The 23,559-nt window shown below is 45.7% G+C and overlaps 1 protein-coding gene across 1 annotated transcript in view; it reads right to left on the bottom strand.

Annotated features, from left to right (window-relative positions):
* ETNK2 (ethanolamine kinase 2) overlaps positions 1 to 9,985 on the bottom strand; it is an 80,212-nt gene extending 70,227 nt beyond the window's left edge. The window contains exon 1 of the mRNA XM_044288407.1: positions 9,663 to 9,985. Coding sequence (XP_044144342.1) covers positions 9,663 to 9,827 — 165 coding nt within the window. The 5' untranslated portion in view covers positions 9,828 to 9,985. The remainder of the gene's footprint in view (positions 1 to 9,662) is intronic.
* Positions 9,986 to 23,559: the final 13,574 nt, after the last annotated feature.

Genomic DNA, 23,559 nt, shown 5'->3' on the forward strand with positions numbered 1-23,559 from the left:
GCTGGGGGGGGGAGGCAGATCAGAGGCTGGGGGGGAGGCAGATCAGAGGCTGGGGGGGAGGCAGATCAGAGGCTGGGGGGGAGGCAGATCAGAGGCTGGGGGGGGAGGCAGATCAGAGGCTGGGGGGGGAGGCAGATCAGAGGCTGGGGGGGAGGCAGATCAGAGGCTGGGGGGGGGAGGCAGATCAGAGGCTGGGGGGGGCAAGCAGATCAGAGGCTGGGGGCAAGCAGATCAGAGGCTGGGGGAGGCAGATGGAGAGAGAGTGGTTAATGGAGGCTGCAAGCACCACCTTGGCATGTATAAAGTTATTGGTTAGAGAGGGGTTAATGAAGGCACCTCCAAGGTGCTTTCATTAACCTCTTCAGACCAATAACTTTATACATGCCTAATGCCAAGGTGCTTCCATTAACCCCTCCAAACCCAATGGGCATGTATAAAGTTATTGGTTTGGAGGGGTTAATGGAAGCACCTTGGCATTAGGCATGTATACAGTTATTAACCCCTTCAAACCAATAACTTTATTCATACCTAATTACGTACGTTATTTTAAGTAGCTTTTTCTTATTAGATTACTCGATGAATCGAGAAATATAATCGATAGAATACTCGATTACAAAAATATTCGTTTACTGCAGCCCTAGTTGAGAGTGCCTTCCATATGGAGGAGCGGGCACAGGGAATGCAACAAAAACTTTCCCGAGACTATAAAGCTGCCACCACCAGCTTTTGTTCTTCCAGCAATGACTGCAAGATGTTTGTTTTCTGATGTTTCTCACCTGACACGCCATTGTCCATCCGATTGATGAAGCAGAAAACGTGACTCATTCGAGAAGGCAACCATTTCTTAATCAGCAGAGGTCCAATTCCAATACTGCTTAGAGAATTGAAGCCTTTTCTGCCAATGCAAAGTTGTTAGCAGAGGTGTAGTGACCACCTATCTCCTTAGGAGACCCATACACCGGAAGGTTCCCTGAACTTTTGCTTTAGACACTTGTCTGGTAGCCCCCTGGTTCAATCTGGTGGTGAGCTGCTCCACTGTAGTGCGTTGGTCTGCCTTCGCTGACCTTCATAGCCGACGTTCACCTCTCACATCAATGGCATGTGGTGCTTTACTGTTTCAGAGTCTCTTATTCGCAATGGTGTCCTTTGATCACTCACGATACACTTTCACCACAGCAGCATGTGAACAGTTCACAAACTGTGCTGTTTTAGAAATACTGCCACCCTTGGCCCAAAAGCAAATAGTTATCCCTTTTTGCAAATCTGATAGAATTACCCTTTTACCCATGACAACAAGGGATATGTGTGCAGACAGCCTGTCGCACACCTTATATACCCACCAAGCCCACTGCTTTCTTCTCTCATGACACATCAAGCACAGGAAATTCCATTATGTACTGGCCTTGACATTTGAGTCTTTTGTGCAGAAACATGGACTATGTGCCTGTTTTCGTACGGTTGTCTTTTAGTAAATTCCAGTTATTATCCAGAAGTCAATGTCCTACACACATCCAGATTAGGTTCTTGGAGGACTGCGTTAATGTACAGAGTGCAATGCACCAGATTGTTATTAATAGTAAAATGCACATGAGACCAAGGTCTTTAGTTACCTGTCCACAATGTTGAGATAACATGAGGCTTTTGCAATATTTGTTAATGACACATTACTAAAAGAATATCTATGAAAGTTGTTAAAATGTCCAGAGGGGCCCATATGAATTTGCTAGCAAAATCCTACAAGCCAGGTAGCTAATGTGCCTACAAATCTGCTGCTGGCACCCAAAAGACCCTTTAACCCCTTCATTTTCATCTTAAAGGGCTTCTGTCAGCCCACTAAACCTTTTTTTTTTATACTGCGATCTCTGCATACATAAGCTAAATAATCATTTTGGTTCAGTAGAATTTGATAAAAAGGTATTTTTTGCAAATCTGACCAGTGTCACTTTAAGTGGTGATAACTTTAAAACGCTTTGACTAATCCATGCCATTCTGAGTTCGTTTTTTTCGTCACATATTGTACTTCATGACACTGGTAAAATTGAGTAAAAAAAAACATTTTTATTTATAAAAAAAATACCAAATTTGCAAATTTCCAAGTTTCAATTTCTCTACATGTATAATACATAGTAATGCCTACAAAAATAGTTATTACTTTACATTCCCCATATGTCTACTTCATGTTTGGATCATTTTGGGAATGACATTCTATTTTTTGGGGATGTTACAATACTTAGAAGTTTAGAAGCAAATCTTGAAATTTTTCAGAAGTTTTCAAAAACCCACTTTTCAAGGACCAGTTCAGGTCTGAAGTCACTTTGCGAGGCTTACATACTAGAAACCACCCAAAAATGACCCCATTCTAGAAACTACACCCCTTAAGGTATTCAAAACTGATTTTACAAACTTTGTTAACCCTTTAGGTGTTCGACAAGAATTAATGGAAAATAGAGATACAATTTCAAATTTTCACTTTTTGGGCAGATTTTCCATTTTAATAATTTTTTTCCAGTTACAAAGCAAGAGTTAACAGCCAAACAAATATAATATGTATACATTTTTATTTATTTATGTAAGTTTTACACAATGATTTCATTTTTGAAACAAAAAAAAATCATGTTTTAGTGCTTCCATAGTCTGAGAGCCATAGTTTTTTCAGTTTTTGCGCGATTATCTTGGGTAGGGTATGATTTTTGCGGGATGAGATGATGGTTTAATTGGCACTATTTTGGGGTGCGTGTGGCTTTTTTAATGCTTGCTATTACACTTTTTGTGATGTAAGGTGACAAAAAAATGGCTTTTTTTTTACACCGTTTTTATTTTTTTACGGTATTCACCTGAAGGGTTGTCATGTAATATTTTTATAGAGCCAGTCGATACGGACGCGGCGATACCTAATATGTATACTTTTTTTTATTTATGTAAGTTTTACACAATAATATCATAGTTGAAACAAAAAAAAAAATCATGTTTTAGTGTCTCCATATTCTGAGAGCCATAGTTTTTTCAGTTGTTGGGCGATTATCTTAGGTAGATTCTCATTTTTTGCGGGATGAGATGACTGTTTGATTAACACTATTTTGGGGTGCATATGACTTTTTGATCGCTTGCTATTACACTTTTTGTGATGTAAGGTGACAAAAAATGGTTTATTTAGCACAGTTTTTATTTTTTATGGTGTTCATCTGAGGAGTTAGGTCATGTGATATTTTTATAGAGCCGGGCGATACGGACACGGCGATACCTAATATGTATACTTTTTATTTATTTTTTTGAAAGTTTTACATAATAACAGCTTTTTTAAAACCCAAAAATTATGATGTTTTAGTGTCTCCATATTTTTTGAGCGATTGTCTCAGGTAGGGGCAAATTTTTTGCGGGATGAGGTGAAGGCTAGATTGGTACTATTTTGGTGGGCATATGCCTTTTTGATCGCTTGCTGTTGTACTTTTTGTGATGTAAGGTGACAAAAAAATGCTTTATTAAGCACAGTTTTTATTTTTTATTGTGTTCATCTGAGGGGTTAGGTCATGTGATAAATTTATAGAGCCGTTCAATATGGACGCGGCGATACCTAATATGTCTTTTTTTTAACTTTATTTGGGGAAAATTACGTTTTTGTTTACTTGAAACTTTTAATTTTGGTACGTCATGTGTATTTAAGTACCGGGACAACATGCTGTACTGGTACGTCATGTGTCCTGAAGAGGTTAAACGGGTCAACGAACGGGGATTATTTGGAAGGAGGGCTCCTAGGAATGCTCGTTCCTTATAATAACCTGTGTAAGGGCTTGTTCACACGACCGTGAGAAGCCCAGCCACGGTCCGCAATGCACCGGCACTGACCGTGGCCCAACCACATGGGGAACGCGAACCCATTCACTTGAATGGGCCTGCGATCCGTCCGTTCCGCAAAAAGATATAGCATGTTCTATCTTTTTGCGGTGCGGAGGCACGGAACGGAACCCCAGGAAGCACTCTGTAGTGTTCAGTTCCATGCTTCTTTTCCGCATCTCCAGATTTGCAGACCGAAATAAGTAAATAGGTCCGCATCCGTGATGCCGAATGCACAGGAAACGGTGCCTGTGTATTGCGGGTCCGCAAATGCGGGCCGCAATACAGCAACAGGCAGCACACGTTCGTGTGAATGAGACCTTAAAGAGGACCTTCCACTGCTCCTGACATGTCTATTTAAGGGGCCGTTCACACGTCTGAAAAATGGGTCCACATCCGTTCCGCTATTTTGCGGAACAGGTGCGGACCCATTCATTATTAAAGGGGCCGGAATGTGCTGTCCGCATCCGCATTTGCAGATCCGCACTACCGTTCGGCAAAAAAATAGAACATGTCCTATTCTTGTCCGCAATTGCGGACAAGAAAATACATTTTCTATTAGAGTGCCCAAGGGGGAGCCGAGAGGTCAGCACACCAACAAGCAGGGAAAAGAATACAAGATGGTAAACACCAAGACACCTCAGAATAATAAGCCCCAAAGAATGCTGCAATGGAGGCAAATATGAGGATAAAAAGACTTGGTGATTAAAAAATAGATAATAAGCATATCCTGAATGGTGTGTGGATCTCTCAGCCACCTCCTGACCCAACGCCGTTTCGCCAGTAAACTGGCTTCTTCCGGTGAATACATTGTTGATACGGCAGCATTAATCACTGTTTCTGGGCAGTAGAGCGTTCTGTATTAACAGCGATCTGCTGCCCAGAAAGAATAAATGTGTTTGGGGGATGAAGGATCAAACCAGAGAATGCTCATTCTCATACAGAGAACATCGTATGCTCTAGCTGTCGCCTTTTTCAGGCTCTCTTCCAAAGGCTTCTCTATAACAAAAAAAGCCTGATAAAACATATCAAAATTGTGTGCACAAATTTGCAAGCCCCCCTTCAAAAAAGCCACAAAAAAAGTGTATGTGAAGAAAACCTTACGGTAGATTTACACACGGTGGAGATTTATCAACCAGGAAACTGGTGTAATAAAGTTGCATCCTGTGGGTTTGCTGATTAAACACCACCCACACACACATTTTGCACAGATGCTGCTTTTAGACCACCCTTGACACTTTCCAAAAAGGAGGCATGGTGTGGGCAGAGCCATTGGAATCGCTGGACCCCATTGACTATAATGGGACGTGACAGGGATCCAGGCGGACCCCCACCTCATCCCATTATGGCCAATGGGGTCCAGCGGGCACGCGGCATTATTCGGCTATGCCGTATCCGGAGAACTCTGGCAGGCTTTGATGCATGTGTGAAAGTAGCCTTAGATAGTAGGCCACAGACAAGGATGTGGTAGCCAAGGTGGAAGTTGACAAGGGAATGCACTAGCAGTGTTGTTGACTCCAGGTTCAGGAAGGAGTTGGAGAAGGTCTGAAAGGGAAAGGGCTTGGATATGTGATTAGAAGGACAGGGTAGAATCAAGTGTGAGAATTTCTGACACTGGGGAAAGCGTGGCGCTATTAACTAAAGAGTAGGGGTCTCAGCAAGGGCAGACTGGCCATAGACCCCACCCATTTCCCGGTGAGCCAATGCACAGGAGGCCTCCTGATCCCTCATCATGGCCGCCATCCCGGTACATAACAGTCTGACTTTCAGCATTAATTATTACTAGGAGAATAAGGTACTTATGTGCCTGACCTCTGAATTAAACGCAGCCTCAGGAAGGTGATACACATGGATACTGCAGCGGGTGGACATATTTTATGCTGCACAGTGGTATTTGGTTCTGCTGGGGCGGTATTTTGTGCTGCACTACAGTATTTCTGGCCTTGCCTACTTGTGTTGTCCCACCTCCTCATTCCAGTCCTCAGTGCACGGCTCCTGGGGCCCTTCCTGAGCTGTAGTGGGGGCCATGCCTCTCCTGTGTGTGATGCAGCAGGCAAGCAGTGCTAGGATAAAATAATCCCGCCCCTTGCCTGTACATGCGCGCTCCTGAAGCTGCTAGCGGTCTCAGTGGAGCAGACTTTGAGGTTGCCGCAATCTGTTTCTTATATGAAATGACAGCGAAGATTGAGAATGTGGCCGGGTATGGGAGCTAATGCAGGCGGCCCCGTGTGCTCCATCAGTTCTGTGCGCAATCGCGGCCACTGCTACTGTATCGCAGCGGTGGCCATAATAACCCCTAGAGACGAGCAGAAAGAAGATAGCGGGGACCAGGGCCAATACTGCTAATGCATCTACATTAGTAAGTTACTTATATCAATGTTATGTAACTTGAGGTGAGACAACAGTCCGTCCCCGAGTCTCAGGACAGAGTGCGGGATGTGGAGGCGGTGTGCGAGTGGCAGACGCCAAATGCTCAGAAATAGCTACAAATATAAAGGCAGACTGGTTTCTAGTGGCATCACTGACTCTTCTTAGTGTAGACCTAAGAAATGGGGATCATTCTAAATAAAAGTGGTACAATGCTTACTATAAATGAGTCAATGGAAGCTCTGCAGAAGCCACCTTGACGCCTGGTAGATGTGCCCGGCACATGTTTGAGCAAATATGTGCACTAAGAGCTTCCATTAACTCATTTATAGTCGGTATTGTACCACTTTTATTTAGAATGACCTCCATTTCTTAGCTCCATTGTTAGTATGTATAATGGTGTGCAGCCATTTTGTTTTTTGTAACATGTTTGCTTCATGGATATGCACCTGTGATTCTGAAGGTTCTAGTCTAAATTCTCTCGTAGTATCTTCATAGTGTAGGTCAGGGGTCAGCAACCTTCGGCACTCCAGGTGTTAATTCCCAGCATGCTCCATTCATTTCTATGAGACGTCTGAGAAGAGCAGAACCAGCTGTAATAATGTCCCTCATAGTTGCCCCCAAGCTGTATAAATTTCCCCCATATTGGCACCAGCAGTAATAATGTCCCCCATAGTGGCCCCAGCAGTAATAATGTCCCTCATAGTGGTCCCAGCAGTAATAATGTCCCCCATAGTGGCACTCCAGCATTAATCATGTTGCCTATAATGGCCCCCAATATCCCTCATAGTGGCTCCCAGCTGTAATAATGTCCCCCATAGTTGCTCCCAGTGTAATAATGTCCCCCATAGTGGCCCCCAGCTGTAATAATGTCCCCCATAGTGGCCCTCCAGCACTAATCATGTTGCCTATAATGGCCCCCAACGTCCCTCATAGTGGATCCCAGCAGTAATAATGTCCCTCATAGTGGCCCCCAAGCTGTATAAATTTCCCCCATAGTGGCCCCAGCAGTAATAATGTCCCCCATAGTGGCCCAGCAGTAATAATGCCCACCACAGTGGCCCCAGCAGTAATGATGTCCCCCATAGTGGCCCCCAGCTGTAATAATGTCCCCAATAGTGGCCTCCCAGCATTAATAATGTCGCCTATAATGGCCCCCAATGTCCCTCATAATTGCTCCCAGCAGTAATAGTGTCCCCCAGCTGTAATAATGTCCCCCATAGTGGCCCCCAGCTGTAAAAATGTCCCCCATAGAGGCTCCCAGCAGTAATAATGTCTCCCATAGTGGCCCCCAGCTGTAATAATGTCACCTATAGTAACCCTATAATATCCCCCAGCTGTAATAATGTCCCCCATAGTGGCCTCCAGCATTAATAATGTCACCTATAATGGCCCCCAATGTCCCTCATAGTGGCTCCCAGCAGTAATAATGTTTCCCATAGTGGCTCCCAGCTGAAATAATGTCCCCCTAGTGGCCCTCCAGCTGTAATAATGTCCCCCATAATAATGTCGCCTATAATGGCCCCCAATGGCCCTCATTGTGGCTCCCAGCAGGAATAATGTCCCCCATAGTAGCCCCCAGCTGTAATAATGTCCCTCATAGTGGCTTCCAGCAGTAATAATGTCCCCCATAGTGGCCCCCAGCAGTAATAATGTCCCCCATAGTGGCTTCCATCAGTAATAATGTCCCCCATAGTGGCTCCCAGCTGTAATAATGTCCCCCATAGTGGCCCCCCAGCTGTAATAATGTCCCCCATAGTGGCCCCCAGCTGTAATAATGTCCCCCATAGTGGCCCCCAGCAGTAATAATGTCCCCCATAGTGGCCCCCAGCAGTAATAATGTCCCCCATAGTGGCCCCCAGCAGTAATAATGTCCCCCATAGTGGCCCCCAACAGTAATAATGTCCCCCATAGTGGCCCCCAGCAGTAATAATGTCCCCCATAGTGGCCCCCAGCAGTAATAATGTCCCCCATAGTGGCCCCCAGCTGTAATAATCTCCCCCATAGTGGCCCCCCAGCTGTAATAATGTCCCCATAGTGTCCCCCAGCTGTAATAATGTCCCCCATAGTGGCCCCCAGCAGTAATAATGCCCCCCATAGTGGCTTCCAGCCGTTATAATGTCCCCCATAGTGGCCCCCAGCTGTCAGGACAGGTCATCAGTGTCTGATCGGTGGGAATCTGACACCCAGGACCCCCACCGAACAGCTGTTTGAGAAGGCAGCGGCGATCCTATGAGCGCTACGGTCTTCTCTCAGCTCACCGGGCACAGCATCATACACAGTATAATCGATGTAAGGCCTCATGCACACGACCGTTGTTCTGGTCCGCATCCGACACGCAGTTTTTGCGGCTCGGTTGCGAACCCATTCACTTCAATGGGGCCACAAAAGATGCGGACAGTACTCTGTGTGCTGTCCGCATACGTTGTTCCGTTCCGTGGCCCCGCAAAAGAATAGGCATTTCTACAATGGGCCACCTGTTCCGTTCCGCAAATTGCAGAAGGGACATGGGTGGCTTCCGTGTTTTGCGGAATGGTCGTGTGCATGAGGCCTAAACAAGAGCAAAAGAAGAGCGAAAACATTTCCAGTCAAGGGCCGGAGTAGGTTTTACTCCAAGTGCACGTTGGGCCGGTGGTGCACCTAATGCACTTGTCAGCATAGACTGGAGCCAGTCTTTGTAAATGACCCCCGTCGTCATCTCGCTTCTATTTGATGCATGTTTTTATGCACACACGTTTCTAACACAATGGGGGTCATTCACAAAGTCCAGATTTTTACACCAATTTCTTTCCAATCTGCGCTCATTTATGACGAGGCGTTTGCCTCATGATAAATTAGGTGCACCTCCGGTGTCAATGTCCCAGCCGCCTCCGCTCCCAAGGCATTAAAACGTCTATGTGACAAAATACCGTTGCACGTTTTTTTCCCCCTCTTGGCTTTTACACCTAAAACAGACACAGCGCTCTTCGTTAATGACCCCCACTGCGTGGAAATGTTTTTGGTTTTTTTGTCACTTGGCATTAGTTTCAGATCACACGTATTTCATGGCGTTTCTTACAGATGTTACATGCCGGCCAGCGGGAAATGATAACACACCCTATAAATGGAGGCTTTTTCCTGTCATTTCTGCCCCTTCGTGTTTAACCGTTGCCTTTTTCAGGCATTTTCCATAGACTTCTCTATAGGAAAAGAAATATGTCACAAAATTTCATAGCGCTTTTTACCTGCCGAAAAAAAAAAAATAGGAATGGATGCGCCCTAAAGACTGTGACTGCTAGAAAAATATGCGGGGAATTGTTCTTTAGGCGATTTTCCCACCTCCAGGAGCCAGGAGGGCAGGGGAGGTGGTGCTGGCACAGGTGGGAGGGCTGAGTGCTATGCTCGCAGGGGCACAGGTGGAAGGCCTGCTGAGAGTAGTAGTCCCGTCACATCACTACAGCATATGATCCGCACGGCTTTATTACCTTAGTCTGCACATGGCGGAGGTCCCAGTCGGGTCTGAGCTCCCGGATAAGACTCAGGGCGCCTGGAAGGACGTTCTGCTCATCCACAGCAATGCCGAGGGCGGGCACTGTGGAGCTGTCACTGGGAGAGTGCCGCGACAGGCTGTGACACTGCTGCTCACCCATTCCCTGCTCGCTCTGAGACCTGGGCCCCCTCTTCAGGTGGGAAATACCCACTGGAGGGGGGAGTGGGCCGGCACGTGTCACCCAGTGTCACCCTTCGCTGTCACAGTGCGATGAGAGGGCTGTCTCAGGAGGAGGAGAAGAGTACACAGAGACCCGAGCAGATACGACAGAGCTCCCCCTTCTGGCAGCTATGTGCAGTACACTTTACTCAGTTTACAAAGTCCAAAGATTGAGTCATAGTTATTTGTAGTTGTCAGTCGTCACCCAAGTGGCGCCCCCTTGTGTTTGGCTGACATCACTACAGCTTCCATCCTGAAACAGGGCCAAGAAACAGCCCTCACCCTCAAAGCTTATACTGCTAACCAAATGGGGGTGTGAAGACTGATTTGCCACAGGATTGTTTGCTGGATTTTGAAGGGGTCACAATTGTCACCACAGATGCTGCCATATTATACACATAACCATTGTTGCCATACTGTGCACATAAATAACAGGATATAACCTGTCCCATTGGCAGAAACCTAAATATGTGTCATAATGGTGCCAACCAATGCCATATATAACGCCTACAAAAACAGCACCAACAACCAAAAGTATGTATACAATATAATCGTTATTAAGTATGTGCTAATAAAAACACATAATAAGATATGTAATGACAATTACATTTAGTACTAGCAGAAGGACCCGGCTTCGCACGGGTATAGTTCATCTATTTCATTGAATGTTTGTGTGTGTTGTTAAAAGATATTGACAGTATCCACTATAACAGTGACATCTACAGCACCCCACCCCTTTAACAGTGACCTCCACAGCGGCCTGCCCCCTTAACAGAGACTTTCACAGTGGCCGCCCCTTTATTAGTGACCTCCACAGTGGCCGCCCCTTTATTAGTGACCTCCACAGTACCCCGTCTCATTAACAATATTGTGATTTCCACAATAACCCGCCCCCTTAACAGTGACATCCACAGAGCTACCCTTAAAATATGACCTTCATAGCACCCTGCCCCCTTAACCACTTCACATCCTGACCATTTCCCCCTTCCTGACAGAGCCTAATTTTGCAAATCTGACATGTGTCACATTATGTGGTAATAACTTTGGAATACTTTTACTTATTCAGGTCATTCTGAGATTGTTTTCTTGTGACATATTGTACTTCATGACAGTCATAAATTTGAGTCAATATTCACAATTTTCAAAATTTATATTTTTCTGCATTTAAAACAGAAAGTGATACCTCATAAAATATTTATTACATAACATTCCCCATATGTCTACTTTATGTTGGCATCATTTTGGAAATGTCATTTAATTTTTTTAGGACGTTAGAAGGGTTAGAATTGTAGAAGCAATTCTTAAAATTTTTAAGACAATTTCTAAAACGCACTTTTTAAGGACCAGTTCAGGTCTGAAGTCACTTTGTGGGGCTTACATAGTGGAAACCCACAAAAATTACCCCATTGTAGAAACTACGCCCCTCAAGTTACTCAAAACTGATTTTACACACTTTCTTAACCCTTTAGGTGTTCCACAAGAATTAAAGGAAAATGGAGATGACATTTCTAAATTAGATTGTGAGCCCCATTGGGGACAGTTGGATGCTAATATCTTTAAAGCACTGCGGAATATAGTAGCGCTATATAAGTGCATAAAATAAAATCAATTTTTTTCTTTAACACATCGAGGGTTAACAGCCAAACAAAACTCAATATTTATTACCCTGATTTTGCGGTTTACATAAAAAACACCCCACTTGTGGTCGTAAACTGATGTAAGGGCACACGTCAGGGCGCAGAAGAAAAGGAGCGCCGTATGGTTCTTGGAAGGCAGATTTACCTGAACTGGTTTTTGGATGCCATGTCCCATTTGACGCGCCCCTAATGCACCCTTACAGTAGAAACTCCCAAAAAGTGACCACATTTTGGAAACTAGGTAATAAGGTGGCAGTTTTATTGGTACTATTTTGGGGCACATACAATTTCTAATTGCAAGGCAAGGAAACAAAAAAATGGCTGTTTTGGCATTGTTTTTATTTTTAATTTTTTACAATTTATGGTCACTCCCCCCCCATTGATTTATCCTGTAACTGGGGCTGACATAGTAGCCCAGTTGCAGGGGAAATACAGCCCCCAGAGAGGCTGTACAGCGGTATACTGTGCTGTACAGTCTCAGTGCAGGGCTGATCGAGGTCTGTAGAAGACCCGACAGCTCCTGCACTCTCCCAGCCGGGACAGGAAGTGCATAGCGCATATACAGCGATTTAGAAGGCAGAGAGACCTGGGAACTGCCCCTGCCTTCTCTCTGGGGTGGCCTGCTGTCACTGACAGCGGGCCCCCCGCTCGGCAGCTGCACGATTAGCGTGCAGCTGCCATCTCTGAATGGACGTTCCAGAACGTCCATTCAGAGATAAACATCCACCCATAGGACGTTTATATCCTATGGGCGGATGTGAAGTGGTTAACAGTGACCTCTACAGCACCGCTCCCCCTAACACTGACCTCCATAGTGGACCGTCCCATTAACTGTGACCTCCACCGTTCTCTGCCCCCTTAACAGAGACCTCCACAGTGCCCGCCCCCTTAACAGTGATCTCCACAGGATCCCACCCCCTTAACAGTGACCTCCACAGCAGCTCGTTCCTTTAACAGTGACCTCCACATCATCTTGCCCCCTTAACAGTGACCTCCACAGCGCTCGCCCCTTTAACTATGACCTCCACAGTACCTTATCTCCTTAACAGTGATTTCCACAATACCCCGTCCCCTTAACAGTGGCCTCTACAGCAATCTGCCCCTAGTGTGTTCAGAGGTCCGGTTTTAGGCCAGACAGTCTGGCTTTTAGACTCTCTGTCTTCCATCCGGTGCAGGACCTGGACAGACACAGGCATGCCCTTTTGAACCACTCACACTAAGACAGCAGCACTGTGCTGTCTAAGTATGAGCTGCAGGGAGAAAGTCACCCTCCCTTCCACCCCTGCAGCTGACAGAAGTTGATTTTTACCTTCATTTTTTCAATCCCTGTCGGCTGCAAAGTGGGAAGGGGCATGGCCTAACTGGGTCAGGGCGTGGCTTAGAGGGGTCTGGGGGTGGGTTTTTAAGTCCATCTTTTAAGGGGTGCCTGAATGGCCACCCTACCTGCCCCCTTAACTGTGACCTCCACAGCACTCCGCTCCCTTAACAGTGTCATCCACAGCGCCCTGCCCCTTTAAAGCTGACCAACAGAATTGAATAATAATGGCTGGTTGTTATGGAAACCTGGTGTAAAACTGTGTGTATGTGAAGACTAAGGGCCTGCGAGCTTCTATTGGTTGATAAGGTTCATGTGACCAGGCTTCTATTGGCTAATGCATTTTTTGGGAATATATCAGGAACGGTATGTGCTGGAGAACTGAGACCCGGTCTAAAACCTTCCTGATGTACACCTGATGTACCTGTGTGCCAAATTTTGTGATTGTAAAGGCGACGGTGCGGATTCCTTTAGCGGACGTACATACATACATACACTCAGCTACAGGGAGTGCAGAATTATTAGGCAAATGAGTATTTTGACCACATCATCCTCTTTATGCATGTTGTCTTACTCCAAGCTGTATAGGCTCGAAAGCCTACTACCAATTAAGCATATTAGGTGATGTGCATCTCTGTAATGAGAAGGGGTGTGGTCTAATGACATCAACACCCTATATCAGGTGTGCATAATTATTAGGCAACTTCCTTTCCTTTGGCAAAATGGGTCAAAAGAAGGACTTGACAGGCTCAGAAAAGTCAAAAATCGTGAGATATCTTGCAGAGGGATGCAGCACTCTTAAAATTGCAAAGCTTCTGAAGCGTGATCATCGAACAATCAAGCGTTTCATTAAAAATAGTCAACAGGGTCGCAAGAAGTGTGTGGAAAAACCAAGGCGCAAAATAACTGCCCATGAACTGAGAAAAGTCAAGCGTGCATCTGCCAAGATGCCACTTGCCACCAGTTTAGCAATATTTCAGAGCTGCAACATCACTGGAGTGCCTAAAAGCACAAGGTGTGCAATACTCAGAGACATGGCCAAGGTAAGAAAGGCTGAAAGACGACCACCACTGAACAAGACACACAAGCTGAAACGTCAAGACTGGGCCAAGAAATATCTCAAGACTGATTTTTCTAAGGTTTTATGGACTGATGAAATGAGAGTGAGTCTTGATTGGCCAGATGGATGGGCCCGTGGCTGGATTGGTAAAGGGCAGAGAGCTCCAGTCCGACTCAGACGCCAGCAAGGTGGAGGTGGAGTAGTGGTTTGGGCTGGTATCATCAAAGATGAGCTTGTGGGGCCTTTTCGGGTTGAGGATGGAGTCAAGTTCAACTCCCAGTCCTACTGCCAGTTTCTGGAAGACACCTTCTTCAAGCAGTGGTACAGGAAGAAGTCTGCATCCTTCAAGAAAAACATGATTTTCATGCAGGACAATGCTCCATCACACGCGTCCAAGTACTCCACAGCGTGGCTGGCAAAAAAGGGTATAAAAGAAGAAAATCTAATGACATGGCCTCCTTGTTCACCTGATCTGAACCCCATTGAGAACCTGTGGTCCATCATCAAATGTGAGATTTACAAGGAGGGAAAACAGTACACCTCTCTGAACAGTGTCTGGGAGGCTGTGGTAGCTGCTGCACGCAATGTTGATGGTGAACAGATCAAAACACTGACAGAATCCATGGATGGCAGGCTTTTGAGTGTCCTTGCAAAGAAAGGTGGCTATATTGGTCACTGATTTGTTTTTGTTTTGTTTTTGAATGTCAGAAATGTATATTTGTGAATGTTGAGATGTTATATTGGTTTTACTGGTAAAAATAAATAATTGAAATGGGTATATATTTGTTTTTTTGTTAAGTTGCCTAATAATTATGCACAGTAATAGTCACCTGCACACACAGATATCCCCCTAAAATAGCTAAAACTAAAAACAAACTAAAAACTACTTCCAAAAATATTCAGCTTTGATATTAATGAAGGATTGCGCTGCAGGAGAAAATTCTTTTATATAAAAATGAAAATCAAATAAAAAGTTCCTTTAGTAGATCTTCAATCAACGTGGTCACAAGCCAACCTCACAAAATAACACTGGTATGGAAATCTGTTCTGAAATGAAAAAGCGCACTATGGTGTAGCAAATTCCAAAAACTTAGCACACCTGCGAATAGATTATACTCACAGGATTTCTTGCGAGTAAATGCGTATAGAAGTAGATGGTATCTTCAGTAGAACTCTGTTAAAAAAGAGGACTATAGTGTAGCATGTAATTACACTTAAAACGCTTGCTGTAAGGTTGTACTCACAGGATATCCCTTATGAGATGCATGGAAGGGATCTGTGCAATCTTCACAGGCAGCTGGGCGGGTGGAGCAGGCAAGGATCAAGACACTCGAACAGGAAAATCCCAAATATCGATCCGACGGATGAAATACTTCTGCACCAAGATGGTAATAGACCTCAGCTTCTCAGAAGAACTAGCAAGTGGAATGGATGCGCACCAAAGAGTCGGATAGAAATTATTTAATAAGAAATAAAATTACAGCTAAAACCACAAGACTAAAGTCTCTGAATTCGGGCAATTCAGAGACTTTAGTCTTGTGGTTTTAGCTGTAATTTTATTTCTTATTAAATAATTTCTATCCGACTCTTTGGTGCGCATCCATTCCACTTGCTAGTTCTTCTGAGAAGCCATACCTCCATAGTAAGGTCCCTAATACAATGGGAGGGAGGAGGAGGCTGCAAGCCCCACCTATATTTAACATCAGCGTCAGGGTTTAGCCAGTATGGTCAGTCACATATTATGGTGTTGCACTAGGGTTGAGCGAACCCAAACTGTAAAGTTTGGGTTCGTACTGAACTTTAGGTGTTTTTGAACCCCGAACCCGAACATTTCTGTAAAAGTTCGGGTTCGGTGTTCGGCGATTTCTTAGCGCTTTTTGAAAGGCTGCAGAGCAGCCAATCAACAAGCGTTTAACTGTGTGCCCTTAGAAGCCATCACAGCCATGCCTACTAATGGCATGGCTGTGATTGGCCAGTGTAGCATGTTACCCAGCCTCTATATAAGCTGGAGTCACATAGCGCTGCACTTCACTCTGCTGTGCTTAGTGTAGGGATAGGATGCTGCTGCTGTGAAGGAGAGAATAGGACAGAATCTTTAATCTGAACTCCAATTGAACTTAGCGATCTACATAGATATAGTTGTGTGGGTGCAGGGCACAATTTTGCAGCCTTTGCTGCATATGTCATTGTGAGATGCACCCTTTAGATACTGTGGTTCTATTCTGCTATTAAAAAAACACCCAATTAGGGCAAAATCCTAAATTTGAGAAATATGAGGAGAGCGTCAAATAAAGGACGTGGCCCCGGCCGTGGTGCTGCTGGTGGAGCTCCTGTTGCAGGGAGAGGACGTGTTCGATCTGTGCAAGCTACACGCACAAGTGAAACACCTTCCTCAGGTGCGATTAGGCGACAGAACCTGCAGTGGTATTTGGTCGGGCCTAATGCAGCCTAATGGGCCTACGAATGGTGAGGCCAGAACAAGTACAGGCGATAGTAGATTGGGTTGCTGACAGTGCCTCCAGTTCCTTCACATTGTCTCCCACCCAGTCTCCTGCTGAAAGATCAGAGTTGGCACCTGCAGCTGATGTCTATCAGTCTTTCACCTCACCCCCTTGCAAATCAGCCAAGCAGTCTGAGCACCAAGTCATGCAGCAGTCTCTTCTGCTTTTTGATGACTCTGTTACCAGGGTTTCCTAGGTCCATCCACCTAGCCCTGCCCCAGAAGTGGAAGAGATTGAGTGCACCGATGCCCAACCACTTATGTTTCAAGATGAGTACATGGGAGGACCATCGCAGCACGTCTCAGATGATGACGAAACACAGGTGCCAACTGCTGGGGCTTTCGAAAGTGTGCAGACCGACAGGGAGAGCAGGGGTGAAGACGGGGTGGAATATGATGTGGAGGACGATGAGGTCCTCGACCCCACATGGAATCAAGGTCATGCGAGTGACCTGTGTAGTTCGGAGGAAGAGGCGGTGGTCACACAGAGCCACCAGCACAGCAGAAGAGGGAGCAGGGTGCAAAAGCGGAGCGGCCGTCCCTTAGACAGTACGCCTCCTACTGCCCACGGCAGCAAGGGACCGAGCACACCAAAGCTAACTCCAAGGAGTTCCCTGGCGTGGCAGTTCTTCAGACAATGTGCTGACGACAAGACACGAGTGGTTTGCACGCTGTGCAATCAGACCCTGAAGTGAGGCATAAACGTTCTCAACCTTAGCACAACCTGCCATTACTGGCTTCTGAAATGCTGGCATTCCGTCTGGTGGAGATGGAGAGTTTTAAAAGCCTTATGGCGGTGGCTGTCCCACAGTACGTCGTACTTTTCCAGGTGTGCCATCCCTTCCCTGCACAACCAAGTGGGGGACAAAATCAGGTGTGCACTGCGCAACGCCATCTGTGGCAAGGTGCACCTCACTACGAATACGTGGACTAGTAAGCACGGTCAGGGACGTTATATCTCCATAACAGCACACTGGGTAAATGCAGTGGTGGCTGGGCCTGAGGCGGATAGCAGTTTGCCGCATGTCCTTCCATCAGCGAGGATTGCAGGGCGCTTCAGTTTGCCTCCTTTTGCTTCCTCCTCCTACTCCGCTTCCTCATCCTCTACCGGCTGCTCATCCAGTCAGCGCAACACCTTCACCACCAACTTCAGCATAGCCAGGGGTAAACGACAGCAGGCAGTTTTAAAACGTATCTGTTGGGGGACAAACCCCATACCACGTAGGAGCTGTGGACGGGCCTTGAACAACAGATCGATGAGTGGTTTGTGCCAGTCAGCCTCAAGCCCAGCCTGGTAGTGTGCGATAATGGGCAAAATCTTGTAGCAGCTCTGGGACTAGCCGGTTTGACGCACATCCCTTGCCTGGTGCATGTGCTGAATTTGGTGGTGCAGAGATTCCTTAAAAATTACCCCGATATGTCAGAGCTGCTGCATATAGTTCGCACTTTCGGCATTCTCACCCTGCTGCTGTTCGCCTGTCAGCGATGCAGTAACTTCGGTCTTCCCGCTCACCGCCTCATATGCGACGTGCCCACAAGGTGGAACTCCACCTTGCACATGCTGGCCAGACTGGCAGGAGCCAGCAGCAGGCGATAGTGGAGTTTCAGCTGTAGCACGCACGGGTGAGTCGCTCTGCGGAACAGCACCACTTCACCACCAATGACTGGGCCTCCATGCGAGACCTATGTTCCTTGTTGCGCTGTTTCGAGTACTCCACCAACATGGCCAGTGTCGATAACGCGTGAGAGCGTGATTGTAAGATGTGCGAGTACAAGCGCACGCTGGTAGATGCGCTTCTGTTGGCATTCCCACCTGACATTGGGGGCACAGTGGAAGCACAAGGCGAAGGCAGAGGAGGAGGAAGAGGTCGCCAATGCAGCTGGGGCACCGCTAGCACCTCAGAAGGCAGAGTTAGCATGGCCGAAATGTGGAAAACCTTTGTCAGCACGCCACAACAACCAGCACCACCAGCTGATATGGAACGCCTTAGCAGGAGGCAGCATTTCACCATCTTGGTGGAGCAGTATGTGTGCACACGCCTACAAGTACTGAATGACGGTCTGCCCCCTTCAACTTCTGGGTCTCCAAATTGGGCACATGGCCTGAGCTTGCCCTTTACGCCTTGGAGGTTCTGGCCTGCCCTGCAGCCAGTGCATTATCTGAACGTGTGTTAAGCATGGCAGGGGGCATTATCACAGACTAGTGCAGCCGCCTGTCAACAGCCAATGTGGACAAGCTCACGTTCATTAAAAATGAACCAGGCAGGGATCCCACAAGACTTGTCCGTACCTTGTGCAAAATAGACATGTATACCGGCCTTACCCAGCCATTGTTATACTACAGCGCAATTGCTCATTGTTGTATTTTTGGTATTTCCCACTGTTTTTCCACTGTTTTTAAAACAAAAACCATGGCTACATCGTCCTCCTCCACTGCTGCTTCCACCTACACCACTATGTCCAATGCCTTCTCAAACTCCTACTCCATATGGACCTCCACCTCATAAATCAAGTTTTTTTGTTGTTTTTTTGTACGTATTTTATTTTATGTCATTATGTCATTTCACTAATTGGTCTGTTACATTTTCGGGTGAAATTAAAAAATGTTTGGGTGTGATATACCCAGTGGCGTAGCGTGGGGAGCCAGCACCCGGGGCAAGCCAAGAATTACGCCCCCCCCCCCTTCCAACCTGTGTCCACGCCCCCTTTTTTTCAAATAATGTAGTAGATGTCACCTGCAGTCCTATGCAACACCACAGATAACACAGTGATAACTCTTTGATTACAGATAATGTAGTAGAGGGGTGTGATGCCCCAGAATTCAGAACACACACAGTGTGACCTGAAGTCTGGAGCCAGGCTTCAGCAGTGTGGGCCATATTCTATTTCCAGCCCCCAAACAAGATATTTGGATGGACATAACAAACATTGCTATGAAATATACAGGAGAATACAGCACCATACCTGTTACATCCAGTGACATCTCCTGTGATATAGACTTTTCTCAACGTCTTCATTCGGAGATAGGACCGCCATGACACCTTCTTTCAGCCGCATCTCGTCTCTGCAAAGTTTCGCAAAAAATGTTTTAGATTCCTCACTTTACTATCACCCTCAGACAACAGACCTTCCCTTCCCCCATAGTGCTCATAAGTATAATGCTCTCTGTATAATTATAATATATAATGGCCCCCTCTGTATTATTATTATAATGACTACCTCTGTCTAGTACTAATTATGGCCCCCTTCAGCTCCTCCAGCATACAGTCCCATGTAAGATACATCACTCCCCCTGCCTTCCGCTCCTCCAGCATACAGTCCCATGTAAGATACATCACTGTCCTGCCTTCAGCCCCTCCAGCATACAGTCCCATGTAAAATACATCACTCTCCCTTCAGCTCCTCCAGAATATAGTCCCATGTAAGATACAACCCCCAGAGGATGCCATCTGCCCATCTCTGCTGTCCATATACCAGGCCTACCAGTATAACCCCTTCATATACTGCCTGGTCATTCCACACCTAACAGTCTGAGTCACTTGTCTCCCTGAGTGTTAGGTGGGGTGACCAGGCGGGCAGGTGATATATCAAGGAGTAATGCTGGTAGGCCTGGCCTGGTATATGGACAGCAGAGATTGGCAGATGGCATCCTCTGGGCAGTACTGTCTCTCTGGTCATTCTTCACCAGCATCCTGACTGCCAAGGTCCTGCTTGGCCTGGCTCTCCTGCAGCTTCACTGCCTGGGGCTCGGCTATCAGCACTGAGTGACTCAGTCACACTGTGACACTGACTGTCACTCAGTGCTGATAGCCGAGCACCAGGCAGTGAAGTTACTGTCTTAGTGTCCCTGGTCATCCTTCACCAGCACTCTGACTGCAGTGCCATGGTGCCATCTGCTTGGCAGTCTTGGCCTGGCTCTCATGGCACTGACTGGCACAGTGGCACTTCACTCATATTATCATATATTACCCCTAACGCCTGCCTGTCCTCAGCCCATGCCAACATAGTACACTAGTCACTACTGACCTAATTACACACTCAGGGTGGGACTTTGGGACTCTGGGACAGTGACACTGACTGTCACTCCCTCTGTCTCAGGGTTGCTTGAATCACTGTCTCTAGGCTGGACTACAGTCTACTACTGATTCAGCGACAGTGCGGCAGCAATCTTCTGCTTCTTCTTGCTCCGGCTCCTGGCTCTGCACTATCTTTTCCGCCTGGAAGGTGGGCGGAGCCTATCAGGAACTGCCGTGCGTGCCCCGCCTTGCCTCCTCACTCTGCTCTGCAGCTGGGCACTGTGTGAAAATTTGAAAATAAAAAACAGCGTTGGCGATTTAACTTGTGCCAGCCTAGCGGACAGCGCCCCCCTGCAGTGTGGAGCCCGGGGCAACGGCCCCCTTGGTCCCCCCCCACGCAACGCCCCACGATATACCACTGCTATACCTAGTAGACAGGTAAAAAAAATCACTAATTTGTCTGTTACATTTTCAGGTGAAATTCATCAATTTTTGGGTGTGATGATATACCACTACTATACCTAGTAGACAGGTTAAAAATTTTACTAATTTGTCTGTTACATTTTTGGGTGAAATTCAACAAGTTTTGGATGTAATATATCACTGCTATACCTAGTAGACAGGTTAAAAAAATTCACAAATTTGTTTGTTACATTTTCTGGTGAAATTCACAAATTTTTGGTTGTGATATACCACTGCTCTACCTAGTAGACAGGTTAAAAAAATTCACTAATTTATCTGTTACATTTTCAGGTGAAATTCACCAATTTTTGGGTGTGATATACCAACCCTATACCTAGTAGACAGGATAAAAAAATTCAAGAATTTGTCTGTTACATTTTTGGGTGAAATTCACCAATTTTTGGGTGTGATATATAACTGCTCTACCTAGTAGACAGGTTTAAAAAATTCACTATTTTGTCTGTTACATTTTCAGGTGAAATTCACCAATTTTTGGGTGTGATATACCAACTCTATACCTAGTAGACAGGTTAAAAAAATTCACTAACTTGTCTGTTACATTTTCGGGTGAAATTCACCAATGTTTGGGTGTGATATACCACTGCTATACCTAGTAGACAGGTAAAAAAAAAAAAAAACACTAATTTGTCTGTTACATTTTTGGGTGAAATTCAGCAATGTTTGGGTGTGATATACCACTGCTATACCTAGTAGACAGGTAAAAAAAAAAACACTCATTTGTCAGTTACATTTTCGGGTGAAAATAACCAATTTTTGGCTGTGATAGACCCCTGCTCTACCTAGTAGACAGGTTAATAAATTTCACTGTTGTATCCTTGGCTTGACATTTTAAAATTTTTCCCATGAATAAACCCCTGCTCTGCATAGGTGACAGGGACCAAATTTTTTTTAAATAATCTGTTCCATTGGTGGGTGACATTAACCCATTTCTGGCAATGAAAAACCTCTGCTCTGCATAGGTGATAGGGACTTAAATTTCTAAAATTCGTCTTTAATTGGCCCTTTCCTTCGATCTTTCTGCTTTAATAATCTGCTTTGATTCGCTGATAACCGTGATCAACATTCCTTTAATTCTTCCATTTTAATAGCTTCTCCCACATTTCCGCTCGATCGCAATTCAATTTCTTTCATTGATCTCACTTGGATGTGGTCTCTGTTTCTCACGCTCCCTCTCCGGGGTGGAACCCTGATTTGCCTCTAACCTCGATCAACATGGTAGGCGCAGAAAAGAACATCGAAAGTTGATAGAGCAGATATCCAAATGGATGGTGGACTTCACAGGAACGTGTGATCAGGCAGAAGTTATCTAGAGTCAGCAAAGCGGCAGCAGAGCCTCTCCTGACTAACGTTTCCAAATCCAAAATACCCCAGTGACATTCCCTATCATTTTTTATTAATCATTCCAATAACAGGGCATCTTAAGAGTCCTGTATTGTAATTTATCGTCACTACCTCCCCGAGTCGGGAGTGCGTAGCCGCGCGCCCCCTCCTTTCCTTTAATTCTTCCATTTTAATAGCTTCTCCCACATTTCCGCTCGATCGCAATTCAATTTCTTTCATTGATCTCACTTGGATGTGGTCTCTGTTTCTCACGCTCCCTCTCCGGGGTGGAACCCTGATTTGCCGCTAACCTCGATCAACATGGTAGGTGCAGAAAAGAACATCAAAAGTTGATAGAGCAGATATCCAATTGCATCGTGAACATCAAGGCGACGTGCAACATGGTGGGGCAGTATGTTTGCACATGCCTACACGTACTGACTGATGGTTCTGCCCCCTGCAACTTCTGGGTCTCCAAATTGGGCACATGGCCTGAGCTTGCCCTTTACACCTTGGAGGTGCTGGCCTGCCCTACAGCCAGCACCTCCAAGAGGGTTATCACAGGTTATATTTCCCAATGTTGGGTGTACCCTAATTTTTAAAAATTTAAATAAATGTAAAAACCAAAAGCAGTGTAGGCTACCTCCTCCTCCACCGCCGCCACTTCCACCTACACCGTCACATCTACCGCCTCCTCAACCTCCTACTCCATATGGACCTCGTCCTCCTAGATCAAGATTTTTTTTTTTTTTACGTATTTCATGTTATTTAAAGTCATTTCCCTATCCACATTTGTTTGCAGAGCACTTGCCATGCTCTTAACCACATTTTGATGCCATTTGCAGCCCTCTAGCCCTTTCCATTACATTTTTACAGCCATTTTAGTGCTGAAAAGTTCGGGTCTCCTTTGACTTCAATGGGGTTCGGATCAAGTTCGGGTCCCGAACTCAAATTTTTTTGTGAAGTTCATACGAACCCGTCGAACCCGAACATCCAGGTGTCCGCTCAACTCTATGGTGCACCTTTTTTCAGTAATTTATGTATTTTTATATTTTCATCCACACATTATTTCATCTTGTGTGGGAAGTTTCTGTGGTGCATGTGGTCCACTGCCGGCATCCTCCATTGTATGCATTTTTGCTGGGGATTGCCGTTAGCAATGGATCACTTGCGGAGGAATTGCTCCCCCGATTATAAATACGCTACAATGTTTGTGGTTGAGCATTTCCTCCCATTTAGGCCACTTTATTCAGTGATTTTTCTTTAAATGTATTGAATGTGCTATGCTGGTGGACCTGGTAGCCTGTGTCACATGGCCTGTTATAGCTCGCAGCCTCCTCCT

The sequence above is a fragment of the Bufo gargarizans genome, chromosome 3, assembly GCF_014858855.1.
Source record: "Bufo gargarizans isolate SCDJY-AF-19 chromosome 3, ASM1485885v1, whole genome shotgun sequence".
Lineage (NCBI taxonomy): Eukaryota > Metazoa > Chordata > Amphibia > Anura > Bufonidae > Bufo > Bufo gargarizans.